A 19,667-nucleotide genomic window follows, 5' to 3' on the forward strand; every position below is an offset into this window, starting at 1 on the left:
CTCCCCTTCCTCTGCCCCCTCCTCCTCCTCCTCCTCCTCCTCCTGCTCTTCCTCCTCTTTATTGTTACCACTATCACTGTTAAACTTGTTTCATGACCCAGAGCTTGAAATTGCTTTTGATAAATTTTGGAATGTTTATAATTCCAGTCCCTCGACTCCATGGAAAGATGTCAGAATTGTGCATCAGTCAGTACTACTTCCTCCAATAAACTTTGTGACGTGTCCTCACTCTCATTTTTAGTGTTTGTGTAATTGAGGCATCATAGTGGCAGGCATGCTAATGCGGCTGTGGAAAATAGCAGTGCTTTCCCTTTGTCAGGGGTTGGCCCATGGTTGTTGAGTGTTGATTGTAATGGAGCCTGCAGTGGCTAGGGACAATTCTGTTGGCTGAGAATTTACCTGAAGATGCCCAGACTTCATCCCTGGGCCTGGAGTGGTGACTGGGGACTTCAAACTTTTGACGTATTGATAGGCTCCTTTTTGCATGGTGGGGATGCTTGTTTTCTTTGTGCTCTTTTATGGGTTCTAAATTTTCTAGAGCATGTACTCTGTGTATCTGAAGAGAGAAGAGAGTAAAGTTTATTAATTTTTAAGTTAGCCACTGATACCTCAAATTGGATCGGGCCCTATTTTGTGAATGTCATATTTTCCATTAATTTGGTGTAAATGTCATTCATTGACATTAGTTGCTGTTCATTTAAAGGTTTAGAAAAGCACTCTTTCCTCTTAAATGTCTCATTTCCTGTTTTACATAGGTAATACAAAAATTTTTTGGTACAAACTTCTGTTAACTCACTAACTTTAAAAATGAATAGCTTTGGGCTTCCCTGGTGGCGCAGTGGTTGAGAGTCTGCCTGCCGATGCAGGGGACGCGGGTTCATGCCCCGGTCTGGGAGGATCCCACGTGCCGTGGAGCGGCCGGACCCGTGAGCCATGGCCGCTGAGCCTGCGCGTCCGGAGCCTGTGCTCCGCAAAGGAAGAGGCCACAACAGTGAGAGGCCCGTGTACCGCAAAAAAAAAAAAAAAAAAAAAAAAAAGAATAGCTTTAATCTTTTATTACTCTTTTCAGATGTAACGTATATTACATGTTGAGAGCAGAAGAGGCTTTCTGAATTTCCCAGCTGGCTCAGTCAAATACATATACCTTTTTTTTTTTTTTTTTGGTTTTGTTTTGAGAAGCCAGGCCTGTGGAAGCCCATGCGGTAGCTTTTGGATTTATTTAAAACTTTGACTCTTTGCTCCCTCTGGGCAAAAATGTGGGTTTCCTAGAAGGTGAGAGTGTAACTGCTGGGTAAATAGGTTAAGAGGCAGGTGTCTGATGAAAACTCCTTTTAAGAGCTCCCTGATCATCTATCATATCCCCAGGTCTTCACCTGCTGACAGGAAGCTAATGGCAGTGGTACCTGTGCTGCCAGATCAAGGAAATAAAGACTGCCTCTCCCTTCTCCCTGCCCTTGATCAGCAGGCGCTGTTGACAGGGATGATGAATTAGATGAAACTTGAGAGTGAGGACCAGTAAGCATTGTGTGATATGATGTTTAATTAATAGGTGTGAAATAAACAAAACCAAATGAAAGCACTCGTTTTTTTCTAAGGATAGATTGTTCATATGTCAGAACTAAGATGTCATTACCTTTTAATGAATCGATTTTAGAATTTCTGTCTTTAATAAAGAGTCATTGATTTGATCCTTGACCCGATTTTATCTGGACTCATATTAGGTCCAGTTTGTGTAGATGACAATGGTGTAATTTGCATTCTTGGGTTAAGGAAAAGTCTGTGGGCTAAAAATGATGTGGCCAGTTTGGAAGGCAGCGCTTTCACTCACCTGGCATCTATGAAATAAGGCTTGTTTGAAAAGGGACAATTTCTATTAGAAAGCATAGAATAATTTGTAGTTTTTAAGTAGTAATTATTCTAAGTACCTTATAATAATAAACATTTCTACTTGATTTTACTTTTTCAAAACTGGCCACTCCCTTTCTAATAATACCTTTCGATACCTCATATAGTTTTCTAATGCAATAATTCCTTTAAAAGTCAGTGTGGGTGATATCACATGAGCACAGACTTCTGTTCATCACTGTCTACATTTTTCCAAGCGAATGTTTAGAAGCATTAATAATTTGTGTTTAATTTCACCTCTAAAATCTACTTCATTTGGCTTACCAGGCAGAGTGAAAATTAATCATTTATGTGACTCATCCATCTCGGAAGTGTAGTCTATAACATAAAACAACCCAGAGTTGTGACAAGGGAAGTACTACATAATGTGAGACTGTAATTGCTCACTGAGAAGTGAACTAAGCAAAAGAAGGGCAATAACAGTTCATCAGTTGAGTCTGCCTCATTTTGTAGTTGCTCCCAGTCCGTATTTTTTTTGGAATGTGACTTATAGTTAGAGAGATAATTGGCAAGTATTAGATAAGGTAATGGATGGTCCCAGGGTAGGGGAAGTCAAGGCGGTAATTCAGTTTTCTGGGAATCTGCCTGTGTCATCATTTATGGGGGAAAAACATAAGTGGCTTATGAACAATAGCTGAGTCCCAGGAGTGAATTCAGCTGCCTGGGAATCCATCCTTAAGTGATGTCGACATGCTTGTGTTCCTCAGACTTGGCTCGTAAGACACTTTTCGAATGTTAGAGTTTTGGGTTTTGTTTTTTGGGGGATTTTTGAATTTTATTTATTTTTTTATACAGCAGGTTCTTATTAGTTATCCATTTTATACATATTGGTGTATGTATGTCAATCCCAATCAGAGTTTTGGGTGCCAGTAGAGCCTTTGCAAAGTGAATGGTGGTATTTAGGAAAATTAAAAAGGCAGGGGGGGAAGTACATGTTAAAAAAACAAATACTTAGTTTTTATGCTTTTTGCTCAGTTTCAACACTGTTCTGAAACATAATCCTAGAAATTTTACTGTTCACACTAAGTTTTCCTTTATACTGTAAGGGCCATACTCTTGTGTGTTTCAGTAAGGAAATACATAAGTAGTACTGTATATCTTTGGTATACGCTTAATGTTGTACCCAGCTCCTCTTTATTCTTTTAGCATCTCATATCCTCCGTCACACATTGTTTCCTTTTGTTTACTTTGACGTAGCAGTGTATATACTTGATGAGAGCCAAAGTAAAATTTACATGGTGATGACTATTAGTCTGTATACTTGAGAATGCTTTAAGAACTGTCATGCCTAGGTCAGCTGAGAACCAGTGTATTTATTGAAATCAATACAAACTCCTTTTTTCTTATATCCATCTTGACTTGCTCTTATAACTGCTCGCTCTTGGTACTAGATATAAATTGATTTCTCTCTTTATATCCAGGTGTATAGTATTTCTTCAATAAGTAAATATTACATCCTTTCAATGAGAAGGAGTTAATCATATGAATCACGATTACATGAAATTAGGGGACTTGGGGTCTCAAATTCAGACACTGTATTCCAGTAAATAGGCATCTCTCTATCCTTACAGATGCCAGTGCTTAATGACAAATGATTAACTAAAATTATGGTATTCACAGAACGAGTTGACTTTATGATTTCTTAGCAAAAGATAATCCAAAGAGTTGTGGTTGGGAGTTGTGTGCGTTCATGTGAGAGGCTTTGAAAAATGATAATTAAGGATAGAAAATTACGTGAACTGTGAAAATTTTGTGGGGAAAAAATGCCCCTCCTGGGAGAATTAAATTAGGCATTATGTACAGAAAACCAGTGTTCCGAGGTAGCAGTATAATGAAGGGTCAATAGTTAGGTTCTTTACTTTTAAAGCAAAATGGTTGGAAAGAAAAAGGAGGGAGTTGTGGTAGTGATGGTGATGATGCTTTTGTTGTTATGGCCAATGTTTATAGAATGCAGATTATAACCGGACCTAGCAGGTTATATGTATTGTGTTACATAATCCTTACACAACCTTATGAGGCAGGTATTATTATTTCCCCATTTTAGAGATGAGGAAACCACAGCCCAAAATGTTTAACTTGGCTGTGGTTACACAGTTTGTCAATATCAGAGCTGGAATTTGAACACACCAAGTCTGATTTTAGATTTCATAACAGTTTCTCTATTTGGCCTTTCCGGAAAAGACTCCAGACCCCTGCAGTTTTTAGGAAAATAACATAACATGGTCTGTAATTTCTGATCTCATGCTTGCACTTGGTTCGTATATTGGAAGGACTAACGAAAGCAGGTTGCTCTTGAAGAACAAATTACGCCACTTGCATATTATTCACAGAAATGTAACAGCTCCTCTACTGAATTGTAATATCCTTGAAGACAGAGACTACTTTCTGTTGTAGTGCAATATTGTTTTTAGCAGCTTTATTGATAGACATTGTACACTCCATAAAATTCAGCATTTTTATTGTATTTCTAGAACTGGGCAACCATTCCAGCTATCTAATTTTGGGACATTCTTTTTACCCCCAAAAGAAACGGTCTACTCATTGGCAGTCACTCTTGATTATTTTTTTTGAAACTGAAGAAAGAAAGCTGCCGAAGATTAGAAGCATTTAGCATTGGGCTTGCAAAATCACCTAATTTGTGGAAACTTGATACTCTTCATTAATTATAGCTTTTCACCAAAATAATCATTTTCTTTCACATGCTTTTGAAATTACCTGGTTGAAATCGTTGGCATTAGTTCATTCCATTTTATACAAACAATTGCTGTCATTAATTCAGAGAAAGTAAAAAGTATAACCTGTCATAATAAAGTCTATCTGATCTAATCCCTTTTTATGATAGACAGTCTTTAGGACTAGACTATGGCATTACTGATTTTCAGAATTCCTTTCTGAACAAAAATGCCTCAAGATAATCCTCCAAAGTTGATTTTTGATAAGCATGTATCGAGTGTTGGAGATCTTATTCTTTATTGCCTGAATGCTGAATGTTTGCAATGACTCAATGACAGTTTGAGAATTTTCCCTTTCCTGTTTTTAATGAATGCAGGATTTCTGTGAGTATGTATGTGCCAAGGTTCCCTCCCCCGCATCAAAGAGGAAGAGTGGTTAATATGCATGTTCAAGTCATTAACTTGACTTTCCTATTCAGTGGATTCTGGCCTGAATTACCTCGTTATTCTGATTAAGAGGTAGTAAGAAATAGTTCCTGGGAGCTCAGGTTTTGGATTAAGGAAGTCATGGGGGGAGGGGTCATGCATTCTCCCCCAGCCTTAACTCCATCAGCACAAACTTTCTGTGATGAGGACAGGCGATGAAGAGCTGTGAAGACTCAGCTATCCCTCTCCCCCCACTAGTTTATTTCTATACCCAGTGTTTTCTTTGTATACAAGGGTTTTGGCTGCTCTGTGGCAGTAGAATCTTGGGTTCAAATCCGGGCTCTGCCGTTTACTAGCTGTGTAAATTTTGGCAAGTCACATAATCTCTCTGTGCACTTTTTCTCATCTGTGAAGTGGGGATAATAATAATAACTATAGGGTTGTTTTTGTCTGTTTGGTGAATTTGAAAGGACACAAGTGGGGGACTTGTTTTCTTTTTTTAATAACCAGTTTTTAAAATTGAGGTACAGTGTAGTTGACTTAACAATGTTGTGTTAGTTTCAGGTGTACAGCAAAGTGATTCAGTATTGTATATATATTCTTTTTCATATTGTTTTTCATTATAGGTTATTACAGAATACTGAATATAGTTCCCTGTGCTATACAGTAGGTCCTTGTTTATCTGTTTTATATACAGTAGTGTGTATATGTTAATCCCAAACTCCTAATTTATCTCCCCCCGCCACCGCCGACTCCCCACCATCCCCGTTAGTAACCATAAGTTTCTATGTCTGTGAGTCTATTTCTGTTTTGAAATAAGTTCATTTGTATAATTCTTTTAGATTCCACATATAAGAGATATAATAAGATATTTGTCTTTCTCTATCTGGCTTACTTCACTTAATATAATCTCTAGGTCCGTCCATGTTGCTGCAAATGGCATTCATTCTTTTTTATGGGTGAGTAGTATTTCGTTGTATATATGTACCACATCTTCTTTATCCATTCATCTGCATGTGGACTTGTTTTAAACATAAACACTTTCTCTTAGGAGAAGAGGTCAGTTGGTCTTTTGTCCTCCGTTCTCTGTGCATACCTCGTGTTCACTGGCGGGATCAGCAGGCGATACAGAAACTTCAGTAAAAGCGAGTGCTTTTTATCCAGGAAGATCTAATCCAATACTAAGCAGATGCTTTTCTTTATAATTTTGTTGTTGTTGTTGTTTTGTTTTGTTTTTATTTTTTTATTTATTATTATTTTTTTAATTTTTTAAACATCTTTATTGGAGTATAACTGTTTTACAATAGTGTGTTAGTTTCTCCTTTACAACAAAGTGAATCAGTTATACATATACATATGTTCCCATATCTCTTCCCTCTTGCGTCTCCCTCCCTCCCACCCTCCCTATCCCACCCCTCTCGGTGGTCACAAAGCAGAGAGGTGATCTCCCTGTGCTATGCGGCAGCTTCCCACTAGCTATCTAATTTACATTTGGTAGTGTATATTTGTCCCTGCCACTCTCTCACTTCGTCACAGCTTACCCTTCCCCCTCCCCGTGTCCTCAAGTCCATGCTCTAGTAGGTCTGTGTTTTATTCCCTTCCTACCACTAATCTCTTCATGACATTTTTTTTTCTTAGATTCCATATATATGTGTTAGCATACGGTATTTGTTTTTTCTCCTTCTGACTTACTTCACTCTGTATGACAGACTCCAGGAAGATCTAATCCAATACTAAGCAGATGCTTTTCTTTATAATTTTTTAAAAATCCTTGTAATTGTGTTAAGGAGAAAGTCTCCATTTGGTGCTAATAGGTCTCTAACAACTTTCTAATGTTCGTTAATCTCCCTTTGTAATAAGAGAATGCAGGCCTTAGGCTCAGAGCCTCAGGCTCTAGATAAGATGAAATGATTTTACTTTGGTTGTGTTTATTTTTAGTTATTGTTTATGGCAGGCTGAAACTGATTGTTCACTGGAGGTAAAGTTAAATGTTTCCTTTTCTAAAGTTTTATAAGCAGTAAAATTCACTCTTTGTGGCGTACACTTCTATAGGTTTTGAGAAATGCAACGTCCTTCACCCTCCACCACAATCAGAATACAGAAGAGTTGGGCCTCCTTAACCCCTCCCCCCTCCCCCCATTCCCTTCTGTCCCCTTTGTAGTCAGCCCTAACTGCACCCCTGGCAACAACTGGTTTATTCTCCATCCTTATTGTAGTACTGCCTTTTATAGAATATCACTGAAATGGAATTATACAGTCCGTAGCCTTGCGAGTCTGGCTTTTCTTAAACTTACGCAGTCTATTTGAGATTAATCCATGTCGCTGTGTACATCTGTACTTTAGCCAAGTTCATTGTAGGGATTTACCACAGTGTATCCATTCACCAGTTGAAGGATGTTCAGGTTGTTTTTCTCTTTTGGGTTGATTATGCATAGAGCTGCTATAAACATTTGTATATAGGTTTTCGTGTGAATGTAGGTTTTCATTTCTCTAGGATAAATATTTAGAAGTGTGATTTTGGGGTCATATGGTAGATTTATGTTTAACTTTTTAGCAAACTGCCAAACTCTTTTCCCAGTAGCTGTACCATTTTGCATCCTTGGTAACAACGTTTGAGAGTTCCAGTTGCTCCATGTTTTTCCCAGCATCTGGTATCATAAGATTTTTTCTTTTCAATCCATTGTAATAGGTATGTAGCAGTTAAGCATTTCCTTTTTACATGAATATATTTAAGTTTTTTAAACAGCTTTGACTTGAAGTGAAAATACTGAGTCAGTAGTACTGCTGGTACTGAGATAGGGCCAAAATTGTGTGAGTGGTAGGTAACTGAGTGAATTTGGGGAAACAACATGTTCTACTCGGCTTCATCTCCATCAACTAAAGAATGAATAGTATGAGGCTGTCCTGGATATTTAACCAGTTTCAAGCAATGTAAATGTTTTATTATAGAAAATCATGCACTTTCTTTAACATGGAAGCGGTTGGGATGACTATAGTTTTTGGAAGTCTTATTGTTAGATTTGGATAAGCAAGACCCAGATGAATTTAACATCAGGTGATATCCTTGAGTATTAACAGTTTAATCTTAGTAGAGTAATGATCACTGTATTAGCAACCTGGCCTTGAGGCAAGTTGGATAGGTGCCGAGTGCCGGCTTGCCTAGAAACCTAATGTATTGGGAACACATAGCAGTAGGAAATAGCATGTTAGTGTCTCATTTCTAGGATTTTTTTTGCTGCCTTAACTGGATATTTCAAGAGGATTTCTAGAATAAGAAGAGAGAGCAAATGAGCTCCGAACCTGGTTTCATTTCTGTAGCCATAGTTTGTGGAGTTTGATGACAAGGAAGTTCGTTTTCTGATTTCCTCAGCAAGGATCACTTATGCCAGGTACACTGAAAGTTTATGAACCATAGAATGTGCCCAAGAAGCAAGCAGCCACTCAAGCTTTCAGGGCAAACGTTTGGGGGCATTGCTAACTCATACTGAGAGAGTCAGCAGGGCGTAGCTCAAATTAACTTGTTAAGTTATGATCTGGTGGCAGAAAAGCCTGATACTATTCACTGCTCTGGTGCAAATCTTGTTAAATTTTAACACTTCAAAAGGACTCTGTTTAAGTGATGAACAGTTTGAGGTTTAAAAACCAAAATCAGGCAGAAAAGTAGTGCCACCTTCTCAACTTTATTTCTCCTGTATTCCTATTCATAGCTAAAGGCAAGTGTTGGGGACATTGATGCTGGCTTTCTGTGAGGTGGGAAACCTTGGGAAATATTGTGTGTTTGATTCACTTGGAGGCTCTATTCTTTGGCGCGTTTTTGCAAGGAATAAGCTAATATTGAAGTTGTTTGAGTAGGAAGCCCAAGGATCAGGTAAAGATTTCTTAAATAATTATTTTATTTGATTTATAAAGTGCCAAAACAACTACGTGAGCAGTGGTACAATTCAGAGAGATTTAAAGAAACAGTCCTTTTTTCTCTTCCCATTTCTGAACCCACCCTCCTGAGGTTGCCACTGTTAAGGGTTTGTTCCCTCCATTTAACTATTTATTAACTCATAAAACATGCAGCACCCGTAGGGCTTTCTTTCCTCTTTTTCAATAAAATGCAGTGATTTTTTTTTTTTTTTTTGCACTTTATATCACTCAACTGTACATTGTAGATATTCTTTCTGGTAACTGCATATACATCTAACAAGTATTCTCTTTTTTTTTTTTGGTGGTACGCGGGCCTCTCACTGTTGTGGCCTCTCCCGAGGCTCAGCGGCCATGGCTCACGGGCCCAGCCGCTCCGCGGCATGTGGGATATGTGGGATCTTCCCGGACCGGGGCACGAACCCGTGTCCCCTGCATCGGCAGGCGGACTCTCAACCACTGTGCCACCAGGGAAGCCCCAAGTATTCTTTATATAGCAAAAATACATATGTATATATATTTCCTAAGGGTGACTCTACCATATTTCATTCAGTCATTCCCATATTTATAGGCACTCAGTTTTATTTTTTTATTTTGGGGGACTGCATTTGTTTTGGTCTGGTTTGGGGGTTTTGTTTTGGCTATAAACGATGATGCCACAGTTTATCTAAGGAGAATTTTTTTTTTCTAAGAGACCATAGCCAACAGGAACCAAACGGAATTTTTAGTACAAAACATACAGTTTGACTAGATCATGTTTCAAAGCATATAAGAGTTTTTAAAAGGTTGGGTTTCCTGTATGAGTACAAGATTCTGCAGTTTGATATGTTTCTTGTTTTTATCTTGAGAGCTGGAAGTGCTTTGGGGGCATGCTAGTGAACATTGTACTGGAAATGCCCTCCTAGTTTAGAATTGCACTGGCCAGTCCAGTTACCACTAGCCACATGTGGTTATTTAAATCTAAAGTAATTAAAATTAGATAAATTTTCAATTCATTTCCTCTATCATGTTATCCACGTATCAATAACCACATGTGTACAGATGTTGAGCTATAACTTTGTACACCTGAAATGTATATAATCAAAATATAGGAAGGCGAGGAAGTGGGCACTGTGTTTGTTCAAACATAATAAGTGCAAGATATTGTTGGCCTGATTTCTAGCTAGACCGGCAAAAAGCAATGTTGGTAGGCTATAGCAACCTCTGTTTGTCAGCCTGGTGGTTTTTTTTTTTTTTTTTTTTTTTTAATATGCTGTCCCCGAAAAACATGATAGAATTTGTTTTACTTCTCTTCTGCCAGGAAGTAACCCTTCTGGCTTTGTTAGAAGCGTGGTTTGTAATAATTGTACCCACCCCAGATGGCTCCTGAAAAACCTTTGAAATGCCATCTGCCAGGCGTGTGTCCAGCAGGCAGCCTGTCATTCTGCTGGAAGAAAAGAGGGGACGGGGTCCCCTCCCAGGCCCTTTCTCCCTAGCGTCACTGAATGGATCCTAGTCATGTGGGCCCAGACCCAGGGCAGGTTGCTCAGAGGATAACTGGGTGTAAACCTCCTCATGGCCTGCAGAGTGGAAAGGTTTTGTCTGGGTAATAAACCCTGAAGGTTTTGTGGGTGGAGATATACCTGCCCCCACCCCCTTCCCCTGCTGCTCAAAGGTCCTTCTAACCATATTTATTTCCAGGGGAAAATGATGTCTGCTCGTTTTCATTTTTCCTTTAGCATGTTCCATTTTTCAAGTTCTTGATTGTTTTCAATCCTTTCAGGAAATTAAGACCCAGAGGTTATTGTTGTCCTTACAGTTGCACTGAGAAATTGGTTCAGAAAACGTGGGAAGAAATGACAAAGATTAAAGATGGTTATAGGAGGGAAAAAAAACCCAATACTGTGTGGTGTAGAAGACTTAAAAAACCCAACAAATCTTTTGTTTGGTTTTATTTATCCTCATTTTGGGGGCAGGTGGATTAAGTTAACAGGATTTTGGTATGGAGGCCAAATATGAGAGTTGCCATATAAAACATATTTAGGACAGATTCTTTCACAGCAAGTTTCAAAGAGATTCTGTTCTTGCCCTGCGCTGGAATTTCCCAATATGATGTAGACTGTTTGTGTTTTCCAAGTAGCCGGCTGAACAGCTTTTGCACTTGGCTCTGAGATATCACACGCTCCTCCTCTGCTCCCGCCTTGCTGACTATTGTCTCTTAGTCTCCTCTGAGGATCTTCCTCCTCTTCTCAGTTTCTAAAAATTATAAGGTTTTTGTGTTTAAGTCAAACTTCTTGGCTGCTTTTTCTATACTCTCTCTCCCCCTTGATTATTTCTTTCTGTCTCTTGCCTTCAAATGCCAGTGGTTTACTGATGACTCCCAAGTTCAGGGCCCAGCCACCACTCTGATCTTCAGATTTACATAATCACCTGTTCACAGCTCTCTACATCCAGGTGTCTGATAGGCATTTCATACTTTTTACATGTTCAGAAGTGAAGTCTTAAATTTTGTCCCCTAAAAACCATTTCCGCCATCTTCTTGATCTCTGTAAATGGCAGAACCCATTTGCCCAGGTCAAAGAATAAGATGGCAGTGCTTATTCTTTTGTTTTTCTTATACAGTCCATCTACTCCATCAGCAAGTTCTGTCTTTAAAATATAGACCTAGCATGGCCTGATGAGTTGATGTACTTTTAATCCATCTGTCCTGTGGACTGTCTTATAGCTGTTTAAAATGTTTACAATTCATAATAGAAATCTCACTGCTTCTTGTCACCTTTGTCTACTGTTCTTGTCTGTGCCCTGATTTTTTTTTTTCTCACCTGGACACTGTAGTAACCAACTAACTTGTCTTCTTGCTTCTATTTTTGCCCACCTCACCCTCCTACTCTGCCTGTTTTCTGCCCTTAGCTCAGTGATCTTTTAGAAATAAATCATGGTACTATCCTGCTCAAAACCCTCTAGTGGCTTCCCATCATCCTTAGAATAAAATATGAAATGTTTGCTGTGGCCTGCACCATCTGGCCACTTGCTTTCATTTCTAACCTCTTTTCCATTGCTTTGCTACAGTTAACTCTGGACTTTTTGCCCTTTCCCCAACATGCTAAATCTATTCCTACTTCTAAGCCTTTGGCCTTTGCCCAGGCTGGGATGCCTTTCCCATCACCTTTGTGCTGCTCTCAGTTTAGATGGCACCTCCTTAGCCAGGCTTTTCCTGATTACCTGTCTAAAGTAGCTTTTCTACTCCTCACCTTGCTTCCTCCGTCTAAGACATTTTCAAACACTTGAAATTATATGGTATATCCATATACATATTTATAATCTGTCTTTCATAATCAAATATAAATTCCATTAGCATAGAGGCTTTGGCTTCTTCTCCAGTGCCTAAATTGCTGCCCAGCAGGTATTGGGGCCTTAGTGAATAATTCTTGAAAAAATGAAACATGTAATAATATATGTAATGTATTAATATATATAATTATATGTATATATAAATTTGAACTATAATAGTCTACCAACTCATTTCATTTTAATAGTAACATAAAATATATATCTGGTAGCAGTTATTGAGCTTAGCCTTCTAAACGTCTTATCCCACTCAATACACACAACAAACCTTTAGTGTAGATAGTATTAGTACCCTTATTTCACAGGTGAGGAAACGGAGAAATAGCAGAAGCTCAGGAACATGCCCAAGACCACAGCCTGGTGAGCCAGACAGACTATGAATTCATCATTCCCATTCTATATACCTGCTCTACAACAGTAAATGGTACTGTTTATGCTTCTGGAATACCCACCATGTGCTTGACACCATAGATATAAACATTGTGAAGCACCTCAATGGCCTTGTCATCATCTGTCAGGGGAGCCAGAAATGGGAACAAATTAGAATCCACTACAAGAGTAGACTGCTGGACACTCTACAAGCAGGCTTCTTTACCAGAAAGTCCTAGCGTGCTGGGCATAGGCTGACATTTGTAATATAATTGTTCTATGGACCGTTTGCAGCTGTTTATAACACTGAAAATTTCAGATAATAGAAAAACAGGGCTTGTTTAAAAATGTGTTTAGCCTGAATGAAATATGCAACAAGTGTTAGTTTTTTGATTTAAGAGAATTCTGGATATCCACTGTAAGTGCGTGGAAATTGACATGATCAGAGACTGTACTCTGCCATGAGCACTGGAGCTAACATACAGTTGCTTATTTCATTGTTTTAGGGAGAATTAGGAGTAGGGAAAAATCCCTGCTTATTATATTAAAAAAACATTGACCTGAAAGCGCCATAGGTAATGGTGCCTTGCAAAATGAACCCATGTTGATCATATCCCCTAACTTGAATGTAGGAGCAGAAGTCATGAGTTTTGCTCTTTTTTGGTCTCTCCTAACGTTGAACATGGGTTCCTGGTATACACTATGTAATTGCTTCTTGGTTTATTTTCTTTTTTTGTTTTGTGTGTAAACCATATTCCTTCCACACTTTGGGGTGAGGCTGGGCTAAATTGATAGGTCTCCTGCCCAGCACCTGAGCTGGGTGACTTAAATATTCTAGAGGCTCTGTGTTATTTCATAAGAAGAATCGTTATATTTATTAGTCTTTGAGAGAATGGCGAGATTAATTCAGGGGGAGAATTTTCTAGCAAATGCAGTGTCCTTTTTCTCCCATCAGAAGTTATGGGTGGCCTCTTTTTGCCAAACATATTAATTACATGGAGAGCAGCAACATTTTAATCCCTGGGAGGTATCCAGCCACAGACCTTGGGCAATTGAATTTCTCTAGTGATGTGTTTATGCAGTGGGTGTCATTTTCTTCGAAGGGCTTGTTACATTGGAAGTTGCCAGATGGGTTGAGGAATGCAAGAATTTTGAGGCCTATGATAAAAATATAAACCCCTTAGGCTCTGAGCTTAAGGTGGATATCTTTTTTAGAATTTACTGGATCCCTAAAAGCTGCTGATTGTGAATGTCATCTGTATAAAATCCAGTTCACCCTTTTCATTCAGTGCATGTTTTAAGTGGTAAAAAGTCTCCCTGGGTTGCCTAGCTGTGCTTGGTTTTCTCTTTTTTGCATTTGAGGGGCCCAGGCTTCAGAGGATGGAAGTGAGGCTACTTTTCTGCTAGAAAGAAGTTGTCTTTGCCAGGTCCCTGTCTCAGTAGGTGGGTCTGTCAGTCTCGGTACTCCAGCTTACTGAACAGGTTATTTTAATTACACCTGGATGGGGTGCTTCCTGTTTCCGTGGACTGATGATTTCTTGTGCCTTTGTCTTGTCTGCTGCAGGCACAACCCGGTCTCCCAGAGAAGGAGAGGTGCCTGGCGTGGACTATAACTTTCTGACTGTGAAGGAGTTCTCGGACCTCGAGCAGAGCGGGACTCTTCTAGAAGTCGGCACCTATGAAGGTGAGCTGATCTGTACGGCGGCGGTGAGGATGCCTCTCTGCTGGGTCCTGCAGGGGATCCAGGGCCATCCAGGCAAAGATTCTGTGGACTAGTGAAGTCTGAACATCTGTAGGAGCCTGCAGTTCACCTTAAGAGGAGTAATAATAATAAAATATATGGAATATGGAATAAGGCTTCGTGGAGCACTTTAAAAATAATTTGGTTTTTTTTTTTTCACTCGAGGAGATTTCTCCTTTAATTTATTGATTTAAACGTGTGCGCGCACGTGTGTGTGTGTGCATGTGTGTTTGTGTTTAATATGGGCATGTATGGTATAAGAAAGAAGAGGAAGAAGAATCATATTCAGTCATAAAATATGACCTTATTGGTAGTGTTGTCTTAATCTCAAGGGACTGGAATGTCATTTTTTACCACCAACTGCTATTTAATGTATTTTTTGAGTAGATGATACATTTACATGGTTCATAAAGCAGAATATTTCCGAAGTATTCGATAAGTAAGCTCTTTCCTAGATCTGTCTTCCACCTGCCTCATTTCCATTTCTCCTTTCCCCAGATATTATAACCGCTGTTACTTGTTTCTGATTTCCCTTCTGAAACTGTTTAATGTAAATACAAACACATGTGTGAGTGTACACATACTCATGTGTTTCATGTGTGTGTTCTCATTTCTCCCTTGTTTTATACAGAAGGTAGTATACACTACATGTTATTTGGCACTTTGCTCTTTTATACAACACTATGTCTTACAGGTCTTCGCAGTTCAGTAATAGAGCACTTCTTGTTTTCTTTTTTTTTTTTTTTTTTTTTTTACTGTACGCGTGTTGTGGCCTCTCCCATTGCGGAGCACAGGCTCAGCGGCCATGGCTCACGGGCCCAGCCGCTCCGCGGCATGTGGGATCTTCCCGGACCGGGGCACGAACCCGTGTCCCCTGCATCGGCAGGCAGACTCTCAACCACTGCGCCACCAGGGAAGCCCTCTTGTTTTCTTTTTTCAGTGGCTGTGTAATCTCTTCAAATAAGTGGATCATAATTTATTTAACTTGGTCCCTTTGGATAAACATTTTTAATATTTCAAAATACATCTGTAGGATGAGATCCTACAGATCAGATTGCAAGCTCAAAGCCAAATGTAGGGGGGAAATTAAACTTATATTTTCTGAAAACAATATTAGAGCTTGATTGCTCTGTTGAGTGTTATTATTTGAGACACAAGGGCATACTATGATACTATTAATAATAAGTAGGTCAAGTTATTATATTATATGTACTTTTTCTAAACTCAAAGTTTGGACTTACTGGACGATCCCAGTGGCATTTTCAAGATGAGACTTAAAAACAAAGGATGAATACGAAATAGGCTGTTGTTTTATTAGGGGTATTCTAACTTTGATATGATAATCGTTCCTGTTCCGGGCAGTGGCTAATAGTTAAGTAATGATCATAAATCTTAGGGATGCTGATTCTGGTTTGATATTTTTTGCAGGGGGACAGGGAAGAGCGTTATCTTTGTACGTACTGTTTATTTTCAAATTGTGAATATACAGTTAACATTGGTTAGGTATTAATCAAATTCCTATATTGTGAATTCAGGAATATTTGCTTTGAGTATTGCTGATTATCAGTTGTTGTAGTTTCCTTGAAGTGTTGGGATGTGACTGGTGGTTGGTGGGCTGGGAGGGCATCTGAGAATGCCCGAGGCAAGCATGATTTGTTAAGGTCTAGGAGTGAGGGGAGGGAAGGGATGGGGGCCTGAGTGGATGTACCAAGAGCTTCTTCAATGTGTTGTTTTATAAATGTGAATCCAGTTAAAAATTCAAGTGGCTAAGAATAGAGCAAGTGTGGATCCTCTTTGGTTTAAGAAGGTGAATTGTCCTATCTGACATCAGTTATTATGCCCATCAGGGGAGCTTGTGCCCCTAATATAAAAAAACATCTGTTTGCCTTTTTGGAGAGGTTAAGCATGGGAGTGGTTGTGAAAAGCCAAGGAGTACTGGGTTGAAAAAGAAAAGTATCTGGTTAGGCAACAGCTTGTCTGGGACAAAAAAGAAAATCAACTCATTTCATTGAGGTGGTTATGTTACAAGTGATACATAGGTGGAGTCACGTTGTTTTCCCATTAATTTGATCACTTTGACGGAGGTAGCTATTATCTCTCACTTTTTAGATGGGGATGCTGAGGCCAGGTAGCATTTAGGAATTTTCTCAAGGTTATGCAGCTGCCAGAAAACAAACGCAGTTGTTGGACTTTCAGAGCCCATGCACTTTCTTGAAAACCCCAGAAGATCCTGGATGTAACTAAAAAGTTGTAAAAATAGCTCATTAGTACTTTCACCCAACTTCCTGGTGGGTAGCAACAGGAAAAAGGTTTTCAGAAAATGTCTAATCATCCTTCCACAAAACTGTCTTTCTGTGAATGTCGCTCAGTTATTTTGGAGTTGAAATTCTCTTTTGCCACATATGAATCCACTCCATTTTTCAGCCATTTGACTGTGTTCTTCAGCCTTTTGACCTTTTAGCTGTATGATTTCCCTGTCAGATGAGACAGCTCATAATTTTTTGGAAGCAACTGGAATATATTGTGTTGACTCTCATAAGCTGAAAGCAAAACGGAATTTTTATGTAATGCTGGATGCTGTCAGAGGAATAGGGCAGGATAGATCTTCAAGAGATTTCTCTGTCTTTGCTCCCCCTGGACTAGCCCCTCGATGGTGGCTGTGTCTATTGGATAGTAACAAGCATGCAGGCTGGGCTGTGGCCCTGCCAGAGTTTGAGTCTCAGCCCCTCTGTTGTTGAGCTGTGTGCCCTCCAGCAAGTTGCTTAATGCTCCATGTCTTCATTTTCCCTTCGGTAAAATGAGGATAATAATAGTGCTTTCTCATAGGTAGGATTAAATGAGACAATAATTGGAAAGGACTGAGCACAGCATCTGACACATGTAAACCCTCCATCAGCGTGTTAGCTCTTATATTTACACACACGACCGGTCTGAAATTGCCACCCTGGTGGATGGATTCCCTCCCCCTTCTCCTAGTCAGTAAACCAGTGGATTTACCAGTAAAATATCTTTGTTTACTTCCCAGGTTCTCACTGTCTGTTTCCCCTGCTCACATTTTTTTCCCACTTGGCCTCTCCTGGTTCCAAAGAGGAAGGAAGACATCACAACATAAATCACTCTTCACAGCAAGACTTTTAAACAGTTTTAAGGAAAAGTCATGAATGTACATGATGGAATTCTTTGTAGAGTAAAGAACTTAAGTATATTTAAGTCTAAATGGGATTCTCCTCCTCCTCATAGGAAACCGCTGTTAGAGCGTCTAGTACAGAGATTCAGAAAACTTAGACATATACGGCATAAACATACGTATACTTGGTTATTTCACTGCATTCTTGTCCACTGTGTTTAACACATCTTGGAGGTGTGCTAAGTACACAGTTCCACCTCATTCTTTATAAATGCTGCAGCGTATCCCATTGTATGAATATATGTAGTTTATTTAACTAGTCCCCTACAGATGGACATTTGGATGCCCCTCTCCCCACTTTTTTTGGTGTTTTGTAAACAGTGCTGACATGAACACCCCTGTACAAATATCTGACTATATACTGTTTTGAGCAAGTTCCTGGCAGTGCAGTGTTAAAGCCAGCCCTTCTGCGCCCACACAGTTCATTTCAGCATTGTCCCCAGGCACACGCTGTGATGTACAGGGCAGAGGACCAAAGCGGCTCTGCCTTTGAAGGTGCTTATGCTCTTTAGTTGTTTATTGCTGCCAGTGTTGGTCCAGTGTACACTATGTGCTGGGTGCTTTTCAAAGCACATTATGTATCCCAACTCACTTAATTACCCAGTAATCCTATGAGCTGGGTACAGTTTATCCCCATTTTACAAAAGAAGAGTATGAGGCCCAGAAATGCCCGTTGTCTTTGCTTAGTTCATGGAGTGAGCCCGAGATAGAGCTGGGAATCAGACCCAGGCTTATGTGGCTCTAGGGTCTCTATGGACCCTCAGTCTTGGGAGACAAATTAAATTTAAACAATTTCAAGAGATGTGATGAATGTTCTGAGAAGGAAACTACAAGGGTGCCCCCAGAAGCATCTAGCAAGGGTGCTACATCGAATCTCACATCAGAGTCGGTCCTCTGGAGGAAGTGGCCTTTGACCTGAAGCTCATCAGTAGATCTCATGAGTTCATTGTTTCAGCACCAGCCACAAAGCCTGAATTCAGAGAGAGCAAATGCAGTGAACCAAGAGAAGGTTGGAACGTTGGTCCTAGAGATGGAGGAGCAGGGAACCATTTCTTGATTCCTGTAGAACCAATGCCATCCAGTAGGACTTTCTTCGGTGATGGAAATGTTCAGTGTTCTGAGCTGTCCAACGTGGCAGCCACTGGCCACATGTGATTTTTGTGACTAAGAAACTGGATTTTAAATTTAATAGTTTAAACGAATTTAGCCTTAAATAGTCCTGTGTGTCTGATGGCTGCCATATTTTCCAGGGCAGTTCTTTTTTTTTTTAAACATCTTTATTGGACTATAATTGCTTTACATTCCCACCAACAGTGCAAGAGGGTTCCCTTTTCTCCACACCCTCCATAGCAATTATTCTTTGTAGATTTTTTGATGTTGGCCGTTCTGACCAGAGTGCTATGCAAAACTTTTAAGTTTCATTCGGTCCCATTTGTTTATTTTTGTTTTTATTTCCATTTCTCTAGGAGGTGGGTCAAAAAGGATCTTGGTGTGGTTTATGTCATAGAGTGTTCTGCCTAGGTTTTCCTCGAAGAGTTTGACAGTGTCTGGCCTTACATTTAGGTCTTTAATCCATTTCGAGTTTATTTTTGTGTATGGTGTTAGGGAGTGTTCTAATTTCATACTGATACATGTACCTGTCCAGTTTTCCCAGCACCACTTATTGAAGAGGCTGTCTTTTCTCCATTTTATATTCTTGCCTCCTTTATCAAAGATAAGGTGACCATATGTGGGTGGGTTTATCTCTGGGCTTTCTATCCTGTTCCATTGATCTATATTTCTGTTTTTGTGCCAGTAACATGCTGTCTTGATTACAGTAGCTTTGTAGTAGCATCTGAAGTCTGGGAGTCTGATTCCTCCAGCTCCGATTTTCTTTCTCAAGATTGCTCTGGCTATTCGGGGTCTTTTGTGTTTCCATACAAACTGTGAAATTTTTTGTTCTAATTCTGTGAAAAATGCCATTGGTAGTTTGATAGGGATTGCATTGAATTTGTAGATTGCTTTGAGTAGTATAGTCATTTTCACAATGTTGCTTCTTCCAGTGCAAGAGAATGGTATATCTCTCCATCTGTTTGTATCATCTTCAATTTCTTTCATCAGTATCTTATAGTTTTCTGCATACAGGAAACTT

At 39.5% G+C, this 19,667-nt stretch overlaps 1 protein-coding gene across 9 annotated transcripts in view; it reads left to right on the plus strand.

The window, feature by feature from the left end:
* MAGI1 (membrane associated guanylate kinase, WW and PDZ domain containing 1) overlaps positions 1-19,667 on the plus strand; it is a 651,320-nt gene that overhangs the window by 482,905 nt on the left and 148,748 nt on the right. For all 9 annotated transcript variants that reach the window (XM_028478786.2, XM_028478787.2, XM_028478783.2 and 6 more), the window contains exon 3: positions 14,173-14,292. In XM_028478786.2, the coding sequence (XP_028334587.1) occupies positions 14,173-14,292 (120 nt within the window). The remainder of the gene's footprint in view (positions 1-14,172; positions 14,293-19,667) is intronic.

This window comes from Physeter macrocephalus, chromosome 18 (assembly GCF_002837175.3).
Source record: "Physeter macrocephalus isolate SW-GA chromosome 18, ASM283717v5, whole genome shotgun sequence".
Classification (NCBI taxonomy): Eukaryota; Metazoa; Chordata; class Mammalia; order Artiodactyla; family Physeteridae; genus Physeter; species Physeter macrocephalus.